We start from the raw sequence: 15,283 nt of genomic DNA on the forward strand, positions 1-15,283 counted from the left end.
TTTCCTGTCCCCAACAGACCTGCAATGATGCAGCACACACCCTCTATGAAAATCCCCCTGAAAACAAATTTAAAACAGACATGATCAACACCTGTTTGGGGCGGAGCCTGTCTCATAAGGTGTGTTCCTCTCTCACCTGTTGATTGCATGGATAGGAGGGGCCGTGGCTCCAGACAGGCGAGCACAAGCATAGTAATCTCCGATTGACTCCACGATGCCCGCCATCGTCGCGCTCAGCATGCCCAACACCCCAGCAACCGTTATCACAGGCAACCCCCACTGGCCTATCAGAGAGAGACAGGAAGTCAGAGAATGTCATGTGATCACCATGATCTTTCATTCACTGATGCTCAGCTTAGCGTTAAAAACACACCTTCGGATCAGATTTGATCCCAGACCGTACACATGAAGTCTGAAGTTACACAAAGTTCATAAAGTGACCACACCCCCTCTGAGAGCTCCACCCCCTCGCTCTGGGCCCTGAATCACTGACTCAGTGATTTTACAGTTTTTTTCCCAAGGTCAAACCGACTAACCAATCGAAGCAGTACAAACTGGCGTTCCTGCTGTGGGAAGTAACAGACTTTCAGTGAAATTTCTTTTAAATATGGCATCAACATGGAGCCACACGGCAGGGGCGGGGCCTAGTGCTACCTGCTGCAGGTAACACAGTGACTGTGGATCAGAACCTCAGAGAAACTGATCCACCTCACCACCAACTCACAGTCGGCGCTGAAACAACCTCGTAACGGTGACACGGTGTCATTCAAACCTCAAACCACCTGGATACAAAGCATGACTGTCATTGGTTGGTGCCTTACATGGGTAAGGCATCCTGAACCAGGGCGACAATGTCATGATGTCCCCTCGGGCATCAGTGCGACCTTTGTGTCCATAGCGATCAGGGTCTCTTGGCAACAGGTCGGTCAGAGTGAGGACATAACAGACGAACCACCCCAACATGATGGCGAGGATGATCTGAAAGAGGGCGGAGCAAAAATTCAAATTACATCATCACTGATATCATCATCGATTTGTGTTTATCTTTATTTACAGGAAACATCTTGAAGATCTGCACTCTGGTGGCCCTCAGGCCTTTCTTCCTGCTATACACAGGAACAGGAAGTGATGTCACCCTTAGGTACTGAGCAAACAGCACAATCAGCAAAATACACCTGCAGAGAGAGAGAGAGACAACCGTTTGTCCCCCCAGTGTGCTATATTCATGGATATGTAGTTCACTACAGCAGAACAGAAACAGGCGTGTCCACATACAGTGCTGAGAGGCCCCAGTGGGACCCAGCTCGGTCTCCAGCAGTTGTGAAGACCGAGAGGCCGATCAGTGAGATGGTCGGCGTGATGGTGAGCGGGCCGATGTACTCCAGCAGTAACCCAGGTAACCCACACAGACCAATCACGAGCTCCACCAGGCTGGACATAATGATGGCACCCTGAATCTGCGAACAAAAAACTGTCATAAAGCAAGTAAACAAAAAAAATCCACTCCACAGACATGACAACTTGGATCCAACCACGAGGTGCTGCTACTGATGAGTCCTAGAGAATCCTGAAACAGGTGGTACCTGCAGGTGTGGCTCTGGGTTCTCAGGAATTAAAGTGCTTTAATTTCATAGCGAAGCCTGTGAAGTAAAACACATCCTGGATTTGTAGAAATGGTCCAAGACCAAGTGCAGAGTCCTCCTGAACAAGGTTCCACCTGATTCAGGTTTGGCTTTAGCCAAAATCAGAAACTTTCTCTGGGCTGGAAGCTCACAGAATTCTGACAGACCAGCACTGTCCAGACTGCTGGTGTCTTCCAGGAACCAGTTCAGGTTTAGGTCTGGCCTCTCACCGTCCTCAACCCACTGTGCCCACTTCAACCCACCTGGACCCACTGGAAACTACCTGCTGAGGAGCAGTGATCGTACCTCTCTGATTCGAGGCTTCCAGATGTGTGAGGTGTTCAGGGGAAGACTCCAGTTCCCATAAATCTCCTCTGTAGAGGAAAAAACAAATCACATGAGAGTTGTTTATTTACAAAAAACAGTAACAATCAGAGAGACTCCCACCTTCACTGGGACACCTCCACCTGTCCAGACTGAGGATGGCCTGAGCAGGAATGAGGAACGCAAACGCACTCGCCTGAAAGAGAGGAAGTCTACACACAAACACACATAACTGTCAGACTCCGCCCACTCGCCTGACTCCTTAAGTCTCACCTGACTCCCTCAGACTCACCTGACACCCACGGTGGTCTGGATGAGAGTCGTGATGCCAACAGTCGTGAAAATGGTTCCAATCAGCTGACTGATGGTGTTTTGGTCTCCACCAACACACATGGCCTCAGCCAGAAGAAACGGCACAGCCACTGTACCACTGAAGCACGTCAGGTAATGCTGCACAAGGTAAAGCAGGTAACATTCACCTGTCACAAACTTCAGACTGGAGTCAACAAGGTAGCTATCCTAAAAATGTTTCATCTAACCACCACCAAACCTGCACCAGTGATCAAACTACAAACAACCCCATCCAGTATTCCAGTTTAAACCAGTTTAAAAACAGTTTTACTTTCTTTCCTTTTACTGGTTTCCTTTTCACTGAATAGTACAGCAAATAATTCAGTTGTGCTTTTGGCATAATGACAATAAAACATTCTTATTCTTACTGTTTAAACCAGTATAATCCCAGGTTAAACCCATTTTAAACCAGTATAACCTCAGGTTAAACCAGTATAATCCCAGGTTAAACCCAGTAATCATTGTTTAAACCAGTATAATTCCAGTTAAACCCATTTTAAACCAGTATAACCTCAGGTTAAACCAGTATAATCACAGGTTAATCACAGTAATCCCAGTTTAAACCAGTATAGTCCCCGGTTAAACCAGTATAATCCCAGGTTAAACCCAGTAATCCCATGTTAAACCAGTATAAACCCCGGTTAAACTAGTATAATACCAGTTTGAACCTAGTAATCCAGTCTAAATCAATAATCCATGTTGAAATGTCTTAATCCCACAGTAGTCACATTTTCACCTGTAATTCCAGTCTCACCTGTAATCCCAGTAGAATACACAGGTACCATGGTGGGACATCTTCAATGGTGTAAATCATGTCTGACCCCACCCTCTGCGCATCCATTGGTTGTGTCTTTTTGCTCTCTTCTGTCCTTGGCAGGTTAGGTTTATTGGGTTTGTAGCCCCTCCCCTCATGACTCTGATTGGACAGACAGAAACACTTGGTTATCAGGTGCAGCAAACATCATGATTCACTTATTAACCATTATCGATTATATATTTGTTGCTATCATTAAACAGATGTCAGAAGTCAAAACAACACTAAAGAAGAAGAAAAAACAGAAGATGTCCTTTCTCTGCATATCACTCCAGGTCCCCACATGGAAGTCAAACGAACACACACACGTTCTATCTGAGACAGGTCACAGTGACCGTGATTAACCTGTAGACACAAAAACACCCAGTAAATTAGTCTGAAAGGATCCAGGTGTTTCCAGGTGTGCTTCAGTAGTTGTATGGAGGTCAGTTTACCACACCTGTTGTTTGTAGGTCAGTGCTCACTGTGTGTTATCACAGTTCAGTATACCCTTCCTTTAGCAAACCTGCCCTACTCTACTTGTCCTACACCCCACCTGCTAAACTCAGTAAAACAAAACTGATCAGTAATGACTTTACCTGAATGTCGGCTTCCATTACACCTGCGGCTGTTTGACTTCGAGCAGCAAACAGAGACAGAAAGTTCAGTTTTAGAGTCTCAGGTGAAAGTCCACACAGATGAACAGGAATTATTAACCATCTCACACACACACACGAGGACTCCTGTCTGTGTGAGAGGTTTATAATCAGGTCGGGGTCCACACTCAGACAGGTTTATAATCAGGTCAGGGTCCACACACAGACAGGTTTATAATCAGGTTGGGATCCATACTCAGACAGGTTTATAATCATGTGGGGGGTCCACACTCAGACAGGTTTATAATCAGGTTGGGATCCATACTCAGACAGGTTTATAATCATGTGGGGGGTCCACACTCAGACAGGTTTATAATCAGGTTGGGATCCATACTCAGACAGGTTTATAATCATGTGGGGGGTCCACACACAGACAGGTTTATAATCAGGTTGGGATCCATACTCAGACAGGTTTTTAATCAGGTCGGGTTAGGGTTAAAAACTAACCCAATTATAAATAATAATAACAATAATAATAATAATAATAATGTTATAATAATAAATTATAACGATTATAATTATAAACCTGTCTGAGTGTGGACCCCCACCTGATTATAAACCTGTCTGAGTGTGGACCTCCACCTGATTATAAACCTGACTGAGTGTGGACCCCCACCTGATTATAAACCTGTCTGTGTGTGGACCCCGACCTGATTATAAACCTGTCTGAGTGTGGACCCCCACCTGATTATAAACCTGTCTGAGTGTGGACCCCGACCTGATTATAAACCTGTCTGAGTGTGGACCTCCAACTGATTATAAACCTGTCTGAGTGTGGACCCCCACCTGATTATAAACCTGTCTGAGTGTGGACCCCCACCTGATTATAAACCTGTCTGTGTGTGGACCCCCACCTGATTATAAACCTGTCTGAGTGTGGACCCCGACCTGATTATAAACCTGTCTGTGTGTGGACCCCCACCTGATTATAAACCTGTCTGTGTGTGGACCCCGACCTGATTATAAACCTGTCTGAGTGTGGACCCCGAACTGATTATAAACCTGTCTGAGTGTGGACCCCGAACTGATTATAAACCTGTCTGAGTGTGGACCCCGACCTGATTATAAACCTGTCTGAGTGTGGACCCTGACTTGATTATAAACCTGTCTGTGTGTGGACCCCCACCTGATTACAGTCCAGACCTATAAAACTGGTCTGGCAGAAGACAACCAGAGTCATAGAACCAAATGCACCCAGTATAAACAGTAAAACAAGCAGTATAACAAGTACGTTACTTAACATAACCATTAACAACTGATAACTAGATATTCTTCAGCTATAGGTAAGACACCCAGTATAACCATTAATTATAACCACCTGTAATACTTCAGACTCACCTGTACAGCTGCTGCTGCTTAGCTGTAGGTTTGAATGTTTCACATTAAATGCTTGCATTGATAAAATGTGGCATTTACTTTGAAAAGAAAAGGCACTTCCTGCAGATTGCGTCCAATAAACCAATGAGAGCAGACAGTTTGACACATGCAACCTTTTATTGCATTTTGTTTACAACTTTACAAGAAGAAGAATTTCCTGTTTGCATCATTTTAAAGACATAAAAACATGTGAGAAGCAAACTTCCAGGTAAAACACAGGTGTACCTGTGGTTGTCGTGGAGACGCTGTCACAGCATGACACTGTTTCTGTTTCGTCACCTGATCATTAACCAATCAAAACTGAGCACACCACCTGTTACAGCTGCTATGTTAGCAGTGTCCATCTGCTTGCAGCCTCTGTGGCAAGCTAAGCTAACACATCTCTGCTTCAGGTGTGTGGAGGGGTGGAGCCTCAATGCCAGGTGAGTCTTCAAGAGGACAGTGCATTCACGTGCAGCAGTAAAGTCTGTAAATCTCGGTGACATCACTCCTTAAGCTACGAGCTGATTAGTTATTGGCTGATTGTGGAATGACAGCTGATTGGAGGACGCAAATTATAGCATTTAATGTCACTGATCCAAACCAGGTATCCATGGAAACGGGCAGTGTTCAGACCAGATCAATACATTTCTTATAAATATAAACTCTTTACTTAAATAATTATTGATTATTAATCATCTGTATCCATGTGACGATCCAGGCCCGCCCACAGCCTCTCAGCCAATCACAGCGCAGGATACTCAGTGTCAGCAGCTCTTCAGCGTTGTGCTGCAGAGAGAGAGAGAGAGTATTGATTAGGATCACCTGCTCAGACAGGGCAGCTCCCCTGTGATGTTAAGCAGGTGTTACACATCTGTGCTGATTGGCAACCAGCATGGACACGCCCACCAAACGGTGTCACATTCTCAGGTGAACAGGTGAGTGTCTGACACAGGAGATCTTCAGCCTCACTGACCTGTGATACTTGCTACTGATTAACTATTTGGACAGAAGGCGCTCGTTTTTGACTTCCTGTTAATAAACCTGGATTCACAAACAGGAAGTGACCTCATCGTTATAACCATTTTCACTTATTGCATGGATCAATATGTTAATGATCAGTGATTGGCTGAGTGGCTCGTTAAGGACATGTAGTGACTGAGAGTCACCTGCAGGTGGCGCCTCCTCGTTGTGGCGAGTCAGACACAAAATGACAAATTTATTCCAGCAGAGCTGATCTCTGAGTAAAGACACATCTCGTGTTTTATTCACAATAGCACAGAAAACACGTCCGATGTGTAAAGTGAGGACAGAACTGTGGAGGCAGGACCGTGCGTCCCCTCTAACATCAGCCTGTGAGGACAGCGGCTGGTCTGGTCTGAGTACCTCAGCAGGCCTGATGCTGCAGCTGGACTCTTTGGATAGATGCAGTCGGCAGGTTAGCATCGTCCTGCTGTTTTTATTGTGAATAAAATACGAGTCCATGAGACTCTATTTAACTGACATTTTACTCAGAGAACTCTGGTTCTACATAAAAAACAGTCCCGGTGTGTCTGTGGGAACCAGTTTTTACTGGTTAACCAGCTCTGGGCTTTAGAGAGTCAATAATGCAAATCATGTGATCAAACTGAGACAGGTGAGCTGAAACCTGCAGAGTCACAGGACACAGATGAAGAGTGACCCTACCTATGTTTCCTTTCAATCAATAATAATGATTCACATCAATAACAGTTATGAATCTTTGATAACAGCTAACACTAGCAACACACATCAGCTTGAGTAGCGGTTGTAGTTTTTGACAGGATCAGAAATAAGACGATCAGAGGGACGGCTCCGAGTGAGAGAAGCTGATGGTCTGAGCATGTGCAGAGGAGGGGGGGTGGAGGATGAAGGTGGAGCTGCAGGCAGGAGGAGGAGGAGCTCAGAGGAGGTTCATGGATGCAGTGAAGGAGGACACGCAGAGCAGCGGTGTGACAGAGGAGGTGGATGAGCCTCCTATCCTGTGAACTAAAGGAATTAACCACCACCTGACCAGCCAACCGACCAATCAGCCAGAGGCAGATTAGAAAACAAGAGGCAAATGTGGGCGGAGTCTGGGGGCACCTGAAGGACGAAGAAGAATGAGGAGGAGATCAAAGAATCAGCTGATTGGTTTACCATAGTGTAGCCGGACCCACCTCTCCAGCATTTAGCCTGAGCCTGGCCTGTCAATCTGCTTATTGATCAGTGGTTTAGTCTGTTGATTGGTTGATTTATCAGTTTATTGATTGGAGTATCTGCTGTGGTCCCAAAGCTGCCCCTGACCACACAGCTGTGTTTTTAAACGTGACTCTGGTTTTTCAACCTGCTGGCAGCGTCTGTGGTGATGATGCGATGCTGTTGGTTGTCATGGTGAAGCTAGAGCTGTGTTCTACCTGGTCTGTGAGGGGTGGGTGCTGACTGACAGAAGACTGACACACTGTGACCCCTGACCTCTCCGGGAGCAGCGAGCATCACAGATTTATCAGCACAGCGCCCTCTCACGGGGTCAAAGGTGGACGTGGCTTCAGTGACATCACCTGGCGGTCTCTGAAGTCCTGTCAGAGGCGTGCTCAGTGTCACATCTTCATTTTTAACACTGAACGGATGTGACACTGCTCGCTGATTGGCTAATGATTCGTCAATTACATCGTCTTAAAAGGCTGAAGGAAAGCAACTGGACTATTATTAATAATTAGTTACTATTATTAGCATCAATACGAATATTAAGATGATAGTGGATGAACAACCTGCCTACGGGGCCAGCCCCAGAGCTTTACACGCTTAAAGAAGTCCAGTCTCCTTCAACAGGACCCCGCCCAGCCACACGCCATCTACATCGTTAGCCAATGAGCTTTCCACAGATAATCCTTTTTAAACATAGTGATACTAACCCCCATAAACTGAGCCGGCAAGTTCACAGAGGTCAGAAAGCTGTTTATGATGTAACGTCATCAGCTGTTTCCAGGTCCAACCTCCGCTGCAGGTCAAACGAACGCTGCAGCATCACTGAGAGTTACAAACTGTCTAAAGTCTTTCCTCTGTAATAAAATAATCAGCTTTGCTGCTTTACCAGGTGCAACAGTTGAGTTTAACATCCATGAACACAGGATGTATTAAAATGAACAGAGTTAGAAGTTAGCAGGAAGTTAGCTCGCTAGCTTCCACGTAAACATAAAAATTAAAACGTACAGCTCTGCTGTCACTTCAACATAAATGAAGACAGAAAACTAAACAGCAGTGACGTTTGTAGGGTTACTGAAGTTGGGATAGCTGGTATATAACGATGTGCTACGTGATCGCTAGCGACACAGCTACGTTAGCATAAACACAGTGAAACTGGAGGATGAACGCTAACTTTTTTCCACTCGATGGTCAGGAACAAATGCAATCGCATGGCAGGATGCTGTAAACGGACCAAACTTCAGTCAGGAGAACAACTGAGATAATCCATCCACAACACGAGGTTAGTCATTCATATACTGCTGCAGCTACATCAGAGGGGTTTGAACGGAGCTTTAAAATGAACAGCGGTAATAAAAACAGGCCGACAGCGATCACTGACTGTTTTTAGGGGCTTGTTCAGATCAAACAGAACAAAATACAAAGCACATTAAAAACACAACAGGCTTAATAAACGCAGGAGTTTGGACCCAGAGTTCATACATCAGCACGTAACGACCGGATAAGTGATGACGTGTGAACCATGAATAGTTCTGTAACCATGGCACCATCAGGTGGGCTCCAGGAGAAACGAGGGTTGAAGAACTTCGTCGCTGACAGCTGATGCTGTTTTCATTGGCAGAGCTCAGTGATTGGATGCTACAGGTAACCGTGCCGACCTCTCAAACACTGACCCCGATCAGCTTTATCTACACTGAGTCTGATAACAGCTGATGACACGTGAGGACGCTGCGTTCACCTGCTGCTACCTGCTTCACCAGCCGCGCTGGTGTGACGAAGCTAACGCACCTGAGCGGCACTCACGGGAACAAGGGCGTTTAGATCAGTCCTGGATTTTTGTTTCAGGGTCTCTGGATCTGAACTAAAGGAATTAAGCACCACCACCTAACCAGCGAACGGACCAATCAGCCACAAGAGGCAAATGTGGGCGGAGTCTGGGAGCAGCTGTGGAGACCCGTTTACCAAACATCTGTTTGCAGGTGAGAAAGGTCTCCGCCAGAGAAACACCACAGAAGAAGAGTGGAAATGATGAGGCCGAAGGTCAGAGAAGTTTGAGCGTTTATTCAGATTCAAACAGGAAGCAACACATGTACACACTGTTCCCGTTACTTTGTCCAGCAGGACTCTCTGATCTGCAAACAGACGGTAAACAGTCTGACAGCAGAGAACCTTCATCACCATCATCATCATCAGAGAGCGTCGGGCCGCCCGAGCAGCCCGGGGCCTCGAACGTCCTGACAGCGGCTCAGCACGGCCACGTCGGGGCCCCGGGCCGCGGGTTGGACCTCACTTTGTTCACAGTTTATTCAATTCTGAACGGAAACGAAGTTTCTAGGAAAAAAAACAAGTTTTCAGTCTGTTTTATCAACAGGAAGTGACATCACACCGCCAGCCACTCAGATCAGTCAATCACTACGAGGAGCTTAATTAGTGTTTATTAATACTGTGACATCATCGCTCTGTCAGCCAATCAGGCTCAATTATCTACAAAACATTTCCCACGGTGCGGAAAACTGAAACGCCGCCAGTGACTGAAGATAGCCCCGCCCCTGACAGATCCCCTCATAAACGTGAAACACACTCATCATTGTCCATCAGTCATTTTTAGCTCCTCCCACCTCCTCTGAAAGGGCGGGGCCTGTCTGAAAGGGGTGGGCAGTGAGGATGGGGCGAGTGGGCGGCGGCCGATGCTACGTCTCAAACTGCGTAAGCAGCGCCCGCACCTCCGGTGTGAGCTGCTTGGCGGCGCTGGCGGCCTCGGCGATGGCGCGGCGGTACGGGCCCTTCCGCTTCCTGTCGAAACGCGACTGGAACGTCTCCAGGAAGGGCGACAGCTGCGCGAGCGGCAGGAAGGACGTGGTGGGCGAGCCGAACCACGACACACGCGCCTCCTGCTGCACCGCCAGCCCCGTATCGCCGCGCCGCGACACCGTAATGCCGAGCACGCGCGCCGGCCACCACGGGAAGCCGTAGATCTTCGCCCACACAATATCGCCGACGCACACGGTGCGGCCGTCCGGGAGCGGACATTTTGAAACGGCCTTGGAGAAGACGGAGGATGACGATGACGAGGAGGAGGAGGAAGACGACGTGGAAGACTTACGGCGCCTCTTCAGGTCGCTGCCCTCCTCCCCAACGCCACACTGCACTTCCTCACCATTAGCTCTGAGGGGAGGGCCAGCGGGCGGCGAGGAGGGGGGGCACCGTGGAGCTGAGGAGGCGGAGTTATGGGAGGGAGAGGAGGAAGAGGGAGGGTCTCCGGGTGGGGGGAGTTCAAAGTTGTCTGTGGAGCTACACTCTGAGGGGGTGGAGTCTAGAGAGGAGGAGGAGGAGGGAGGACCTCCTACTCTCCCCTCAGACGCTGCCTGCATCTCCGCGGCAACGCTTCCCATACAGGATGGCGTTGGGGGAGGAGCAGTTACTTGAAGTGGGGGCGTGGCTGCGGATGGGTTGGGTGTTGAGGCGGGGCTTAGTTCTGGTTTGGGAGGTGATGAGCGAGCGCTGAGTTTGGGCGGGGACGAGGAGGAGGAGGAGCTCTGTGCCTGGCTGTCGTCGGTACGATACCTTTGGGGTTTGAGGCGCATTCTGGGCGGAAGCGGCGTGCTGGCGGCGGCGCTGAGGTGCTGCAGGCGCCGGGTGAAGTGGACCTTCTGGTTGTGGTTCTGCAGGGTGGCGGCTCGGGTCACGGCCTTGGGGCGGTCCTGGTCTTTGTGCCGGCGTGGCGGCGGCGTTTGCGAGCTCCTCACCAACGTCTTGAGCACCTGCCGCGCCTTGGAGCGGTCAGCTGACCCTTTGGAGTTCAGCTTCAGGCGCATGCGGCTCGAGGTCGTCGAGGATGAGGATGAGGCCACTCCCCTCAACACGCGGCGGGAAGAGGATGGTGACGAAGATGACACACGTATCCCTGATGACGAGCGCCGGTCGGCGGCCGGGGGCCGTCCTTTGTCGTCGCTCCTCAGACGCTTGACCTCAGCAGAGATCGGTCCTTCTGCTACCTTCCGCCGCCGCGAAGTCTCGTCGCCCCTCAGGTCCACCGGCCCCCGCCGCGTCTCCCGGTGCCCGCCTGACGCCACCACCCCTTTGCATTTGTCGCAGAGTACCTGTCGGGGGCGGAGCTTGATGGCGTTCATGATGGAAGTGGGCTCTTCGCAGCGGTAGCGCCTCTTTGGCCGTTTAATCTTGCGCGGCGGCGGCTGAGGTAAGGCCTGGTTGTAGGTGTCCCTGATGAACAAAGGAGGCGGGTACGGTGCCCCCTCCTGAAACAGCGGTGGCGGTTTAGAGGTGCAGTCCTGAGGAGGGGGCGGAGCAGCGTTCTCTTCCTTTTTGATGGGCGGAAAGTCGTCGCTAACCGGCAGCGGCTGCTGGAGAGACGTGGGAGGTCGACTCTGGTCGTCCCGGCGTGGGAACACGGTGATGGGAATCCCGTACGGACCGAACCTGGAAGCAAACATGGCGAGCGTGAGACCCCGATGCAGCCAGCGCATCACACATGGAAAACACGGCAGTAATCGGTCACATGTGTGATTACTGCTCGTACACATGCAGTGCAAAAGTCCTGAGTCACCCCCACCTACTCATATTCAGACCCCCCCCCCCCCCCCCCCCCCAAACAAACAGTAACTGACAACAATGACTTTAAGTAATGATGCAGACAAACCTCTGCAGCAACGCTCAGCAACATGCAACGAAAAGTGATTCAAGACTTTTGCACAATGACAACACTGTTTGTGTTTATATATCAGAAACCACTGTGGAAACACCACTGTGGAAACACCACTGTGGAAACACCACTGTGTCACTCTGACTGTGTCACTCTGACTGTGTCACTCTGACTGTGTCACTCTGACTGTGTCTGTGGCCATGAAGGTTATGGATGGTTGATTATCCATCAGCACTCACTACACTGCTGAAACAGTGACGTCAGAGGTCTGTGTTTTATCACCTGGTGACGTGTCTTAGCCCCCCCCCCCTCTCCGCAGCAGAGCGCTGTAAAGACACTCTCATTCTTGCTTCTGTCCTGTGTCCATCACCAACCAGGTCAAAGGTCAGCAGGTAATGATGCTCAGGTGTGTCTGGCTAACACTGCAGCCTAATCAATCCCCGCAGCCGTTTAATGAGGAGCAGGAGCTCCTGCAGGTGTTTACCTGACCAACAGCCTGTTCATACAGGTGAGCTGGACACATTTAAATCCCTAAAACATTGACAAATAGAAATAATCATTTTTGATTGTTTCTAAACTACCTCAGGATCAATCACTAATCAATCACATCCATCCCCTGCTGCTAATAAAGTTTCACCTTTTTGAAACGTCCATCAGGACCCCGGAGAACACCTTCTCTCCCAGCCGGAAAGACACCACCAGCGCGTCATCGATGACGTGGTCCAGGCAGACACGAACCTCGGACCCGAGACTGAGGTCCAGCACAGAGTCAGCTACGGCTCGATCCTCGGCGGCAGGCTCGGTCAGCAGCCGCCGTTTCGGTGAGCGGCAGGGCGGGGAGGAATCCCTCGGGCCTCGGGCAGCCGGCTCCTCAGGCCCCGCTGGGTCCGGGTCCGGACCGTCCGCCGTCCCGTCCAGCACAGTGTCCGTCGCGGGCCTCCGCTCCGCCTGCTCCAGGCTCGTGTAACCCCGTTCCCGGCCCGCGGTCTCGGCTCGGTCCGTGGTCTCGTTGGTGGTGGGTTCGGCAGGTTCGGCCAGAGACAAGCCGGCCTCGGTGACGGGCGGCGCGGCCGGGAATGAGTGCAAGAACACGGCGGAGGGCTGCGGGTCCGGGCCGCGGTACGCCTCCTGCGCAGACACGTCTCCGCCGCCCTCCGGGTCCGCGGGCAGTCCGGGGGAGAAGCGGTCCGCGTTGACCCGCTCCGGCGGCCCGGAGCCGCTAGCTTCGTCGCTCTCCGGATGCGCGTTTCCCGCCGCGGGCTCCAGCTCCGGCCTGACATGGCGGCCCTCCGCGTCCCCTCCGTCCTCCGCCCGCATCGCGCCTAGGTCCAATGCCGGCCCGGTCTCCTGCGGTCCCTCGCACTCCGATCGGGCTCCCGGGAGACCCGGTCCCGCCGGGCCCTGCACTGGCGGGCCCTCGTCGGTCGCTGTTGTTGTCGGAACCGCCGCAGCTCCTGGCTCTGCAGCCACGGCCGCCATTTTCTTCCGCTGTGCTGCCGAGCGGAGCGGAGCCCCTCCCTCCCGCAACACAGGCCAACGGCGCAGGCGCACTGCCATTCGCCGACACCCCAGTCAATCAAATGGGACGCGGCAAAACTTCTTCTCTGATTGGCTGATTATGTCAGAGCGTGGTAAGGCTGCCAGAGGCCGCCAGGGGGCGTGTATCTTTGACGAAACAAAAACATGAGGAATAACCAACGCAGAGCGGATCGATGTGTGACCACAGAGGCAGAAAAAGGAGCAGACACAGCATCACGGAGGTCCCAGTAATCACAACACCGAAACCTGTGATCGACAAGCAGTTGATCAGCGGGCTCTCTGTTCTGTGTCAGTGACAAACATGACCGTATAAGATCACATCAAACACATTCTTATACTTTAAAGCTCTGAACAACAAGTAGCCCCCCTCAGAAACGTCTGTTCTCTCTCTGAAATAAAACTTTCTGTTTGTACGTCCGGAGCCAATCACAGCCCTGATCTAAACACAGTAATCTGCCTTCATGATCCTGAATAACAGCGCCACCGCGTGGCTGCTCCAGGTCTCCCTGAATGCTTGAAAACACTAAGGGTTAAAAACACAATCACGAACTCTTCAACCTTCCTCCAGCTGTCTCTATACTAACACTGACGTTTCCTGCCTTTTGTGACTTTATATGACTCCTTTATTCTACTGTGAGTGAAAAAGAAGTTTACCAGACTCTGTTGTTATTTACATTTTGATTCAATTCAGTGAAACTTTATTTATATAGAACCAAATATCCACAGCAGTTGGCTGAGAGTGCTGTATACTGTGGGGTAACGACACAGAGTAACCCCAACCATCATACAAGCCCCTGTGAGCGACTGTTGGAGTAAACAGGTTCATATTAAGTGAAACTAACATGAGAGCGTGAAGAAGACACACTCTGAGCATCACACACTGTGACAGTTTCACACTTGGACCGTTGATGTGAAGTCTGTCAGATAACCTTTGGTCCTAAATGACTGTAACATTTATCTTTCGGGGTCAATTCTACTCAGTTTAGTGTTAAAATTAACAATGAAATATGTGAAAATATTACATATTGACAGTGTTCCGAGTAATCTGATTACACTTTAATACTTCATTTTTATTTCTCTGGGGTGTCAAGTTTTCATATTGATCCTGTTATAAATCTGTGCTCTAACCTATATGATGGAAGGAAACCCAAAGCTACAGGTTACAGTAGCAGCATTTATCGTGTCATCTAATGAACAAAGCCTCACAGTAGCACACAGTGCTGCTTATCACACACAGCACTACGGAACCACTCCATAAGTATGTCAAAGGGATAATGCAAGCTGGTACTTCTGCTCCATATCACACAAAACACAGAGCAGCATATTCAGTTCACAGCAACAAAGAGGAAAACTAATAAAGGAAACAGTTGAACAAAGAGTTAACTATGGATGCACTTTAGAGCTTTAGCTTGTAAGTAAAAGAGAAGAATTACCATAGAGCTAATATTCCTTAGCAGCTACAGTATGACGACAAATAAGTAACAGGCTAACTGCTAGCAAAGATGCTTCATCATCCAGAGTTACTGCGAATAGGCCAAGTGTCTAGCAACAGTTAGACACATTTAAACATAAGTAACAAATCTATCATGCTATCAGTTAACAAATACAAAATACATATCACACAGTTAGTGTATTTCTTTGGCATTTTGCTTAAAACAATATAAACCAGTGGAGTTAACTCTATGGTAACGTTACACTGTTTTCTGAGAGTTTGTTCTTTTATTGAAGCTAATTAGCGATTATTAGCTTACAGTAATTTAGCTGTTAAAACTTTCAGTGG

At 49.3% G+C, this 15,283-nt stretch overlaps 2 protein-coding genes across 2 annotated transcripts in view; both read right to left on the reverse strand.

Moving 5' to 3' along the window:
* The window catches only part of slc23a1 (solute carrier family 23 member 1), a 7,648-nt gene extending 3,821 nt beyond the window's left edge, over positions 1 to 3,827 (reverse strand). Inside the window, exons 1-10 of the mRNA XM_085175028.1 lie at positions 3,690 to 3,827; positions 3,052 to 3,213; positions 2,239 to 2,396; positions 2,070 to 2,158; positions 1,929 to 1,996; positions 1,276 to 1,457; positions 1,055 to 1,175; positions 822 to 978; positions 137 to 284; positions 1 to 57 (exon numbers count right to left, since the gene is read on the reverse strand). The exon at positions 1 to 57 is cut by the window's left edge and continues 49 nt beyond it. Of these exons, the coding sequence (XP_085031154.1) occupies positions 1 to 57; positions 137 to 284; positions 822 to 978; positions 1,055 to 1,175; positions 1,276 to 1,457; positions 1,929 to 1,996; positions 2,070 to 2,158; positions 2,239 to 2,396; positions 3,052 to 3,213; positions 3,690 to 3,707 (1,160 nt within the window). The 5' untranslated portion in view covers positions 3,708 to 3,827. The remainder of the gene's footprint in view (positions 58 to 136; positions 285 to 821; positions 979 to 1,054; positions 1,176 to 1,275; positions 1,458 to 1,928; positions 1,997 to 2,069; positions 2,159 to 2,238; positions 2,397 to 3,051; positions 3,214 to 3,689) is intronic.
* A 5,523-nt stretch (positions 3,828 to 9,350) lies between these two features.
* Positions 9,351 to 14,114, reverse strand: pwwp2a (PWWP domain containing 2A). Its single transcript, XM_085174937.1, has 2 exons — positions 12,602 to 14,114; positions 9,351 to 11,741 (listed from the first exon to the last, which is right to left on the reverse strand). Exons 1-2 carry the CDS (start codon positions 13,519 to 13,521, stop codon positions 9,995 to 9,997), a joined length of 2,667 nt encoding a protein of 888 aa, XP_085031063.1. The 5' UTR covers positions 13,522 to 14,114; the 3' UTR covers positions 9,351 to 9,994.
* Positions 14,115 to 15,283: the final 1,169 nt, after the last annotated feature.

This window comes from Neolamprologus multifasciatus, chromosome 10, assembly GCF_963576455.1.
Source record: "Neolamprologus multifasciatus chromosome 10, fNeoMul1.2, whole genome shotgun sequence".
Lineage (NCBI taxonomy): Eukaryota > Metazoa > Chordata > Actinopteri > Cichliformes > Cichlidae > Neolamprologus > Neolamprologus multifasciatus.

What these genes read in the sequence shown, in the direction of transcription:
- pwwp2a (XM_085174937.1), bottom strand. Translation starts at nt 13,521, where the DNA reads ATGGCAGTGCGCCTGCGCCGTTGGCCTGTGTTGCGGGAGGGAGGGGCT. An exon ending in CTGATGGACGTTTCAAAAAG is followed by an intron (nt 11,742 to 12,601) that starts GTGAAACTTTAT and finishes GTTTGCTTCCAG; the next exon opens with GTTCGGTCCGTACGGGATTC.